At 37.2% G+C, this 12,148-nt stretch overlaps 1 protein-coding gene across 7 annotated transcripts in view; it reads left to right on the top strand.

The window, feature by feature from the left end:
- Positions 1-12,148, top strand: part of mapk10 (mitogen-activated protein kinase 10) — a 236,720-nt gene that overhangs the window by 168,239 nt on the left and 56,333 nt on the right. For 5 of the 7 annotated variants that reach the window (XM_062981826.1, XM_062981825.1, XM_062981828.1 and 2 more), the window contains exons 7-9: positions 142-280; positions 909-1,074; positions 7,851-7,922. In XM_062981826.1, the coding sequence (XP_062837896.1) occupies positions 142-280; positions 909-1,074; positions 7,851-7,922 (377 nt within the window). Of the gene's footprint in view, positions 1-141; positions 281-908; positions 1,075-7,850; positions 7,923-7,976; positions 8,223-12,148 lie in introns of those variants that run through there. The other 2 variants (XM_062981830.1, XM_008111016.2) reach the window with 2 other exon arrangements.

Raw genomic sequence — 12,148 nt, 5'->3', positions numbered from 1 at the left:
ATTTCCCCTTGTGCTTTGGGATGATGGTATGAAGCATATTAGTTAAGGTTAAGGATAATGCCTGTAAAGTAATGCTTCAAAACATTGGCAACATGCATTCATTTTGAATAGTAATTAAGTGGGTTTTTTTCTTCCATCTAGTTATTTAGTAATGGAACTGATGGATGCCAACTTGTGCCAGGTAATTCAAATGGAACTAGACCATGAACGGATGTCTTACCTGCTCTACCAAATGCTTTGTGGCATCAAACATCTTCATTCTGCAGGAATTATTCACAGGGTAAGCTAAAACTCCTCTGCCATAGCACCTCAAATAAGGTTTCATGCCCTAGAGAAAATAAATAATTGAAAGACCGATTATGCTGAACATCTCTTCTATGCAACTCACTGTTATTCTCTAAAGTATGTCTGACTCTAGTTTCTGTTTTAGTTTGCCTATAGATACCAACAAGAGTTGCCTCTTGGATCTCCAGTTTTATCTCAGCTCATCTTATTGCCTAAGGCAAAGCAGCAAATAGTTGGTCTGTCCCCCATCTGTTAGGCAGCATATTACCCAAAGCTAGTTATTTTGACACAGGAGGTAGAAAAGCTATTAAACCCTTCTCCCAAAGTTTGGCAGTTTGAAAAAAATTGTTATTGAATATGTGATAAACTGACATATAAGATCTATAGACTTTCTAGTAGGACTGGGCGTAAGTTGTTGTTTCACTCTTTTTCCAATAGTATGACTGCCCTGCTTGTCTCTCTTGCTGCTTCAACTTCTTTTGCCCACTTAATCCAAATTTGCTCACTCTTGGATCTTTCATCACTTACAGTCTCACCCTAGGAAAATCTAAAGCAAATCTGCACTTTCATATCTTGCAGATAACAGTTTCTGTTTCTTTCCCACCCCTTTCCCTCTTCTCCAGGATTTAAAACCAAGTAATATTGTGGTAAAATCAGACTGTACGTTGAAGATCCTAGATTTTGGACTGGCCAGAACTGCAGGCACTAGCTTCATGATGACTCCCTATGTGGTCACACGGTATTACAGAGCACCAGAGGTCATCTTGGGAATGGGCTACAAGGAGAACGGTAGGATACACGCACACATGAATTGGCCGAAATGATAGGGAAGATGAATGATCTTATGTTCGTTGTGTTCAAGAAGGGCTCTTGTCTTGTTGTGCAGATATTTTCCAATGAAGTTTTCACCAGTATAGAATAAACAACATTTTCATTTGCTTTTGTGGACAATTGAAACATGGATACCTTTAGAGGGAATTTCCTGCACAAAAGAGACTGGAAAAGGACATCAATATTAAGTTAGGCAAAATAATTAGACAGTTTTTTTTAATTGAGATAGTAGAAAATCCTGTGCACACAAATTATACCCCCGTTTACTGGTCAGAATTTTAGTGATATTAATGCAGTCAAGAAAAGGCGTGGAGATGAACCAAATGGACAGGATGCTCTGTGTATGTCCTTAAAGAAATCTGTCTAAGGGGACAATTTAGACAGAGCTTCTACTATTCACCAAAGCATTGGAGAAAAACATCTTACAGAGCCCTTTGTCTTAGTCAGATTTCTGGAAATTAGTGGCATAGCTTGGGAAAGTAACCTTTTGGACAACTACTCCCCCAGAGTCCCCAGACAGCATGTTTACCAGAGTGTTTGAAAATTGTTGTTCAAATTAATTACTAGCAATTATAGCTCAAATTCAGTGTTAAATGGCCTGGCTCACTTGTCCTCTCCAAATTCAACATATGCTATATGTTAGGAATTTGTTCCCTTAGAGTTGAACATCTTTTAAAAGCAAAAACATTGACTTCTTTTTATTTCAGTGCAGTTAAGCTGCTTATTCCGGTGCAGTTAGAGTTAATTTTACAAAGTCAAGCCCTCTGGCCAGTATGATGTATTACTTTGTATCTAAAATTACAATTGTGAAAGCAACTTAAATCAGTTTATCTCTAGTATAACATACTATGCTTGATTGCACATATTTGTATCTTTTAAGTGCTGCCACTATATGCGGAGATATTCTATAAGTACTATATGAATCCTGATTAGCCAGAAAACCAGATTTTATTTATCTTTGAATAAAACTATAAAAGTAAATGAGAAGCCAGCTCTAGAAAGTCTGTATGGAGAATACAACTCAGAAGAGGGCAGCAAGTCACAGAAATACCTCTCTCCACAAATATCAGTTGAGGTCCAAAGTAGATTTGAGAAAAATTACCTTCAAGGACATAGCTTGAAACCTCAAATTTATGATGGCCTTTTATAACACCCAAAGTGCTGGACTACATTTTTTTAGTATTTCAGTGTTTACACTGATATTATGGTGTACGGCCACAAGATTTCAGTTTAATAATGGAATACGAAAAGAGTATAAATAGTTTTAAACCAGTTTAAAAATAAAATAAAACTCACAAAAGCACATCAGTCACTAATAGATAAACAGAGTGAGAGAGTTTACTGGCCATGAAGACTTGAGAAAATAAATATACCTATAAGGGTATTTTAAAGTCAACAAAGTTTTCATGTCTCAAAATATACATTTAAAAGTGTTCGAAATTATGGTTGCCATGACTGAAAACCCTGCCTCTGCTGAACTAGATGACAGCAATTGTACTGATTGTTGGACAACCAACAATGTCTTCTGTAAAGATATGAAGATTTGGTTGGGCACACATTGTGCTCCTGGGGTAGTTAGGACTTCAGTGTTCAAAAACTGAACCTTGAACATGGCTCAGTAGTTATTCGTGGCTGTCTAATTAAACTGACCTATTAGGGGGTGTTCAGATTATCTTGTCTGTTTATTTGTGAGCTTTAAAAGAAAACCCAGTCTGTGGAACAATATTAAATCAAATAAAAGTGGTCTACAAAAATAAAAGCATATAATGTAGTAGAGCTAAAGGTATCGGATTGGTATTAATGATGCCTGAGTAGCCTTTCCCAAGTAATTTTAAGATGAAGATACATTTTCAGTGCTAAATATCCAAAGACACTTCCATAGACTTTTATTTGCATTTGTGGAATCCAATTACCATCTTCCAGTTCTTTAAGTAACATTTGATTGCAATTTGTGAACTGGCAATTAGGTAACTATTTTAGCCTGGTTTTCTTTGTTACAGTATTTAAAATTTGGCAGTAATGTAGGGTCATTTATAGCACACCTTACATTTCTTAATTTAAAATGGCCTGCTTGTTCTGAAGGCCATTCTAGTAATCACAACCAGGTTACGTTAAAAGTTTTTTTTATTGTAGATGATAACTAAGGTGAAAATGCTTTTAAAACATTCTTAATCAGAAATGTTAGAGGAAATAAACTGTCGTTTAAATGCTGCCTTTGATCCAGTGCTCTTTCAGTTTGTTCTTATGATCCAAAGAGTCCTTGGATTTATGTATTTATCATATCAGAAGTGGACCAAGGGTACAGTTGTAATATATTTAAAAACACAAACTTTAAAATGTGGCATTATACTCCATGTGGCAGGGCTCAGACTGCATTGTAATAGGTGGTCTGTGGTTTGCTCTTCTTCACACTCGCATGCTGTGTACTACACTTTGTAGCCCCATTTCTTAAGGTTGGCTCTGCATCTCGTGATACCAGAGCATAGTCTGTTCAGTCCTTGGATGAGTAGACTTCAATGGGTGGGATTGTTCCATGTCCTAGTCTCTCCCATTGAACTGAATGAAGACTCCCTTGGGATAGGTACCCAAGAAAACCCCATCGAAGAATCAGACAAACTAAGAATATAGTTTTATTTACATGATATCTCTAGTGACCACATTGACACTCTGAACATATATGAAAACCAGAACCAGTTATTTTTCAATGAGTAATCCAGTGCCCTTTTCTTCATAGCAGTACAGACATTTATCTGTTCATAGCTATTCTAGGAGAAGAAACCAAATTATACATTTTGCCTGGAAATGTAATGTTACTTAACTCATACTTTTATGATCTTTGACAAATGTACAGTGTAGTACAGTATGTGTGCAGAAAGTAAGGAGGACAGAAGGATTTGTTTTTCTAAGTCTAGAAAAATTACTCAAAAATGAGGTCAACTTATACATTGCTTAAACAAGCAAACAAAAAGTATTCTTTTGGCATAATTTTATTTAAGCTCTCCTCACTAGTGCATCCTGCCTGTTTATGGCCAGTTCCATGCTTTCATTTTCTATTGGCACCTGGCTTTCTAGAGATTGTAGCTATTTTACCACCATTTTGCTGCACCTTCCTCCTACAGACCCCAGATTGCCCCATTGCCCCCCCTAAAAACAAAGCTACTCCACGTGTCAGGCATGCCTTTGCTGTCCTGTGCCCTCAGTATCATTCTGCTCCTTTCCCCACAAATGAAACATTTCCCTTTCATTTTGTTGAATTGAAAGAAATTACTTGGTTGGTGTTTGGTTTTGTTTGTATTTAAAGAAAGTGGAAAGGGGGAGAAAAGGAGAACAAACTAGTTTGATCAACTGAAAGATTGTGACAAATACAGTTGTCTTTTTACATTTATAGTTTTGACTCTTGCGAATTTGATTATTCACAGATTGATTAAAATGTTCTCTCTAGGAATCTCTAGGTCAGTTTCCTCTAGTTAAGCTGAGGGAACTAGAGATTTATTGAGAGACCAACTCTCTAGGAATCTCTATTTCCTCCAGTCCAATGCTGTGGTCAGATACCAGTGGAAGTTAGCTATAGAGCCATGCCAGCAAACCTAGAATTTCCTTAAAATGTGCTGTCAGACTTTTAAAAATAACCATTATATTATTAGCATTTTTAAACTTTCACAGGAATTCCGTGTCCCTAACTTCAATGAATATGGAGGGATAATTGCAAATATTCAGAGAGCCAACATGTTTCTAATTTCAGGGGTATAACTGCACTTTCTTTACATTGGAATCAAGACTACTTAAACTTCTAGATTCCATAGCAGACTGCATTGTTATTCCTGCATCCTTACACAGTGTTGATTGATGGCTTCCACATTGGTAAGGTGGTGAATATGATGTGAATACTGATCAATACAAATATAAATATCCATGGTGCTGAACCCACCTGAGGATAGGGTTCAACACCTTGGATAGCTCTAAATTCCAGATTAATGTCTGGTGTGTTTACCATTCCCTGATATGGAAACCATCAATCGCCAGAGTCATTTCTTTCCTAATTTATTGGCAGATCGGGTAATTGAAGGTTATCCCACTTTATCTAACTCTGATTTCATCAACTGGCTCTTCTAGCATCTGCTATGCAGTTGATATAGAATCCAGTCCATTTCAGTTAGTGGAAGAGCGAGCCAGACAACTAGATTGCATATGGAAGGCACAGGAGTATCTACAGCTGCCTCATTTCTCATAGGATAATTTAATGGCAAAGAGCTCTAGTTTGTGATCTGATATCCCTTTTTATCTCAATAGTATCATTTGGAAAAGAGGATTATGTGGCATGGGGTTTACCACCATCATGCAAAACACGCCAGACATGGAATTTCCTCTCCTAGAAGAAACAAAAAGAATGACATTTCTCACAGGGAACCTGGGACTTGTGTGGCAGTGAGGTCTCTTTTCTCTCTTCTCCTAATTGCCTAGAGCAAAAATATTAGGAGGTGAGAAGAGTAAAAGGATTTCTGGCCAGCCGTGCAGTACATTTTTGTTACTTATTTGAAATCTTTTGAGTATGGAGGTGAGCTAATGGACAGTACGTGACATTTTAGCTTCCCAACATTTGAAGTCTGGTGTCATTATTATTAAGGATTCCAGCACAGATTCACATATTTATATATTTAAAAAATCAGCTCCCTTTAAGCATTAAAATCCAAGCAAGGAAAGCAAATGGGAGAGAAAGTACTGCTTTCTGTATTTTCTCTTTCTTCCAATTACCCATTTGTATTCACTCCTGTTGTAGTCTTTTCTCCTGAGGGCTAAGAGTTGGTTAGATACAGACTCATTGACATTTGGTTGCTGCTTATGTATGCGAAACCATTTGGCAAATCCTTTTGGAATTTCAGGTCTGTAAGATTCACACTCTGACCACCTCCTAAGTAAGGCATTTCAGAACTGAATGTAATAAAAATATTGTTTTAACTAATGAAGACACCATCCCAAATGTGTTAAATTAGTAAATCTATTTGGCACATGTGAGATAGGAGCTTTCTTTTTTCTATTATGCCCACATATTAAAGAATAGCTGTGCACAATTTTTGAGGTGGACAAATTGAAATATACCATGTTTGGATTGTTTCTCTTCATTTTATTAACTTGACCTTAGAAATCTTTGTGTGCATCTGCAAGAAAAGCTTTGTGTATCTCCTAAAAGACTATGCTACATGGAAAGGAAGTCTTTAAAGCTGAAATAACACAGAACAGAAGAAATATAGCCAGTCTCCTTCACACAAAGCTATTGCTACATGAGGACAGCTTTGGAATTTTTTGTAGTGGTTGCACACATCAGGCCAATGCCTTATTCAGTCATGTGAACCATTACTATTTAGTCATCATCCAGAAGTAGAGCATTATCTCAGTAGGAAAGATCCATGGATCTACATATTCAGCTGGAGACAAAAACATCTTGACAACACAGGAATGGAGAATCTACAATTTTACTTCCAAGTGGCTAATCCAGTCATGCAATCTGTACTGCAAAATTTCATAGATTGCATGCCCCTGGATCTAACTTTCAGATAATATGCTTACAAGTTACACCAGAAAAGTGTGGGTATAATGGAAGGTGGAAAGCAGTGCATTCACGTGACCATAGAGTTGGATTATTTTCTAACAAATTCTCATGGGATAGTAGCATTAACATCTCAAGGATTTAAGTCACTTGGTTATGAAGTTACGTAGCCCACTTCAGATGTTTAGTTTCCATCCTCCCTTTACACTTAAATTTGCATGCTTTGTTTTAGAATTGGGTGCTTTCTCTTGTAAACAGAGAAACAAAATCAAAATACAAATGCAGTAATTGAACATAACATAGAAATCAAACTAAATAAAAAAATCTACCCAAGTTACTGCAAAAAAATCCCAAATTCTTCACTAACAATGGAATCCTAACTAAAAGATTTGCAGGGCCACTTATCAAAACCTTTTTCTGTGAGGCCAATCTGATGGCAGAATTGCTCTCCTGGCTAAGATTGGAAAAGCCGAGCAAAGAATGGGCCAAAGTTTGGCCTGAACGGTGTCAGATCTAAGCTTTTTCTAATGCAGAGATATAGCCACCATGCCAGCACAACTGTAGGGCATGGCAAGTGTAGTCCTACATAATTTCCAACACCTGAATAGCTTGGCAAGGGTTTGCATTCAGCACACATTCAGCTGGGTCAGTGTTGGCTCAGCTGGCTATTGCTAATTATGGATACTTAGGACTGTGCTCTAAGCTAGATATATAAAAAATGAGCAAATGTTTGGTATAACGAACACATTTTCAGTGGATGCTAAAACACTATAAAGTTGGGTATCTGATTTGTTTTGAATGGAAATATATTCCTTCCAAAAAGGAAGGGAATCCAAACCATGTGAGCATAGGGTTTAGCTCTAAACATTTAAGAGTTTTGTGTGTGGCTCATATTACATTTATCTTTGGCATTCCTTTTTTGAACAAATGGTCTATAATTTAAAACATGGATCAACAAGGTTTCTAGTATGATGGGCCTTGGTTCTACTTCTGTTTATGTCATCTATGTGTATGTGAGTATTTATATATATATATATATTTATATTAAAAAATCCAGTGCAAGGTGCAATAAAACTGCTTTTCTCTGATCAACTTGCTCTTTTTCCCCTCCTTTAGGAGCCAAAGTGTCTTAGTTAACTTTTCCTTCCCCTCCCTTTCTCTCTTCATTTCCCTGTCTCTGCTGTTCTAGTGGATATATGGTCAGTAGGATGCATTATGGGAGAAATGGTGCGCCACAAAATCCTCTTTCCAGGAAGGGATTGTATCCTTATTTGCTGCAGCCTTTATCGAATTGTTTCTCTCCTGTCCCCTGCAGCCTCTTCCCTGACTTTTTCCTATTAAGCAAAGAAAACATGAGAGGAGTACAAAGACAATTGTAAGAGGTGTGTGTCATTATGATTGGAGTAACTTGGGAAATAGTGATAAATGGGGGGAAAGCAATATGACAAGTGATGACATAAGTACCATTTTTTTGTAAAAAGAACCAACCACCATTTACAAACTTGTAAACTTTTTGTATTATTATGTTTTATAAATAAAACAGCCCATTTGTTCCTTTAAATCTTTCCTGTCCCCTTCCCTTTTTGGCTAAATGTTTTCGAAGATCATAATTTTTTTGATGTTTGTGGTGACATCATAATCTTTTGCTTGCTAATGCATCATTAGTCTGGGTCTGCCTAAATGCTGTATGGACTCTGCAGATGGGTCAATACAACATTTTATTCTGAATGTTTTGACTTACCCATTTGTTGACTAGAAGACATCCAACAGTTTTCTGAAGCTTCCTAGAAATTGACGTCTTAGTCAGATTTCCAGAATGAGCTTTCCTTTTTTTGTGCATGACATCTCTACCATTAACAATACTCTGCTTACCCCCAAACCCTGCTCTGTCTTGTTCATTTTAATTTTGATGATATTCCTTTTACCATTTCCTGAAGTGGTGAAAGTAATATTAGAAAATGAAAACAACTAAGAAAAAAAGAGAAAGAAAGAAAGAAAGAAAGACACTTTAACTTTTCTGAGAATCAAGTAAGAAAGGCATTCATACTAACAAGAACAAAGAAATCACACATTTGCCTTACATCTTGCATGTTTTATAAGGAACAAAAGGGAGATTTCCATCAGTGTATTGAAAAGAGACACATAAAAAATTGGCTTCAGACTTCCTTGACAGCTGGTATGATAGACAGACACAGTGCAATGAACACCAATTAATATTTGTTGCATTTTGCTGCTGAACATAGGATACATTTTTCCAACATGTTAAGGTCATTTCTCCTCTATCCCAGTGAATACAGAATTGAATAATGAATGGAAGATAATATGGTAGGTCTTCAGATGTATTTAAAAATCAGATGAATGGGCAGCCAACAATACATCATGACCGATGTGGAATGACTGTCTCCGATTACAATGTTTATTCATTAAGATATATTTTATAACTAGTATGCCAATGGTGTTCTCAAAATTACAACAAAACTATGCCTCTGTTTTTTTGTGTGTGGATACAGTAGTGAGACAATGTAATGTTTGTGCATTTCAAAACAGGATTCTGTTTTATTTGTTTGCATATATGTGGTCCATTTATCCCAAAGGAAATTTATCTTGTCTTGCTCACCCCACTTCCCCTCTATCTGCAATGTCTAGTTGCCATCTCTACAGGAAAGAAGGTGTGTCAGTTTGGAAATCCTATTACAACAGTGAGCAATGCCATCTACCACATTTATTGTCCTATACATCAGGCTGCATTACTTTATTGGTAACTTAGGAAAACATCCATGATATGGTTGTAGTTAAGAATCTGGTCTCTGTAATTCAGTAGCTCTCAGTTTTTGAACCTCTAGATGTCAGTCTCTCAGAAGACTTAGTAAGCATGGCCAGTGATCAGGAGTTATGGAAGTTGAAGTTTAAACATCTGGATGAACAAAGACCCTAGCTGATACAGAAACCATTTCAATTGCTATCAAAGAGCCACACAGGTCCCTGCCTTTGTTTATTCTATGCAGCATTATCAAATTCCCTAAACCCTTCTGGAGCTAAATATAATTGCTATCTTCATGCACTGAGGGCAAGGGGGGCTTTCCAAGGCTCTAAAGAGTTTGGAGTGGGGAGAGAAATGAAAACTGTTTCCAAAATGATGGGATATTCTTGCAGTGAGCGGACAATGTCTTGCAAGTATGGGAAAGTTTTAAGAGGAATTATTGATTTATAAAGCACTTTACAGGAGTGCCATAGAGTGCCATGCCAGTTCGCTTGTCATCAGTAATATTATAAGACTGATCCAGCAAATGTCCATTAATCTTGTGTAGTCATATTTGACATAGTACTCATTCTTCTACCAAGAGTGCTAAATTGACTTGAGTGGAGGACAGCAATGACCGATATTGAATTTTCCCAAGAGCTTGTAGTTTTAGCACTGTAAGAATACCATCTCCACAATAGGATGATAATCTAGATGATCAAAACAACATCACAGCAGCATTGCAGCAGACTAAAGGACTGTCTATCCCAATGTTCTTAACCTGTAGGTCCCCAGGTGTTTTGGCCTACAACTCCCAGAAATCCCAGCCAGTTTAGCAGCTACAGGTTGAAGGCCAAAACATCTGAGGACCCACAAGTTGAGAACCACTGGTCTAACCCCTCACCTTCTTGCCTACAGTGACCATCCAGTTGCCTATGGGAAACCCATTGTAGGAATCCCATCTTCTGCTATTGGTCCTCTAGTAACCAGAGAGCTATTGGTTGTAAATCTGGGGATAACACATTGGCATAATGTTGTGTAGGTTTTGATACTTAGTTCTTCTGCACCAGGTAGAATTCTACCAAAACATTTTGTGAGTCAGTACTGGAACAATACAATGAATAATTAGCTGAGTGTCCATAATTCATAAATTTATTCTGCAAATATCAGCACAAAGAAAGTAATGAGTGAAGCATTTTTAAGTGAACAAATAAATTGGAAATGGACACGAGCATTAATGCATGGTGTTTTCAAAATCACTTTATTTAACAGAGAATGAAAATCCATTTTGTTCTTTAGAATTTTTGTTTTGATGGTAAATGAGCAGCCACATAAGAATAAAACTAATAATATGCTAAGTAATAGTAGGTTTTCATAATCAAGATTTATTGTGTTTAAAAGACAAGGTAACTGAATGCAATTGATTAAAATAGATAAATAATCCCAATATCCACACTAATGTAAATACGAAAGAAGGCAAATAATACAATGAACAAAAACCCCATTTCAATCTAATGTCTTTGTTTTCTAATTCTGGATTTAAATGTAATTAAATTATTGGAAGGGAATGCTACCAAACCCATAGAGGATTAGGCAGAGAAGGGACTTGCAGAACGAGCAGTTCAAACCATCCTGAAGTACGGGAGAATACAGCATATTTCCAATGACTATGCAAAATACTGGGAGGCAGTGGTTCCAGTCTTTCCCTCCAGAAGATGGTGTTGGGGAGTTCTGCTTGGCCCCATGGCCTGTGGGTTGTGGGGCCCTGCAGGGATCCTTGTTATCTCCAATGTTATTTAACATCTACATGAAACCGCTGGGAGAGATCATACGGAGTTTTGGAGTTTTGTATCATCTGTACATGGATGATGCTCAACTCTACTACTCCTTTCCATCAGATGCCAAGAAAACTGTCCCACAAATGAACCGTTGCCTGAGGTCGGTAATGAACTGGATGAGGGTAAACAAATTGAAGCTCAATCCAGATAAGACGGAGGCACTGATGGTCTCGTGTAAAATCAATCTGGGAATAGTGCTGTTATCCACATAAGTTAGATGACAAGTCACATCATCCCCAGACAAAGGCCACTGATGAAGGTGGATGGTGATGACAGAAATGGTAGTCAACTGATCTGAAAGACCAAGCTCAAGGAAGATTTTCCTAAGATTGTTTTCAGATATATTCTCAGGAGTGGTTAGTTTTTTAAAAAAATGGTTGGGTTTTGAAAAGGCATTTATTGTGCTTTATCTTTTAAATCTTGTATTCACTAGAGGCACCAATGTCAAGTATCATCACATGCAATTAGTGATGGCCTGAACTGTTCAATCTGCCCCCTCTCCTCCGCCTGCTCTCCCAAAATGGTGCTCCTCACTCTTAAACTGTAACATTTATCTACAAACAGTATCTGGGATAAATAGATGGGCTGCTCATGGTAAATTTGGGCAAACCCCATTTTAATACTACAATGGGTCAAATTCCTGATCATGCTGGTTACAGAATTCGGAAAATATTGTTTAAAAAGTGGCTGGGAATGATATTCTTGGTCATCAGCTCTCCCATAGTATTTACATTTGGCAGATAGAGCCCATGCATCTGAACCTAAATGCTCTTTATATTTAATGCAGCTTTCGAAAAACCCATTTAGGCCAACTGATATCAGCACATTTGTGGCAGTAGAATCCCATTCTTCTACAGCAATGCACTCTTTAGTTTATTTAGAAACTACTGATGGACAATGTCATTGGGT

Source organism: Anolis carolinensis, chromosome 5, assembly GCF_035594765.1.
Source record: "Anolis carolinensis isolate JA03-04 chromosome 5, rAnoCar3.1.pri, whole genome shotgun sequence".
NCBI lineage: Eukaryota > Metazoa > Chordata > Lepidosauria > Squamata > Dactyloidae > Anolis > Anolis carolinensis.
The sequence above is the reverse complement of the archived record's forward strand: the minus strand, read 5'-3'. Positions and strand labels throughout refer to the sequence as shown.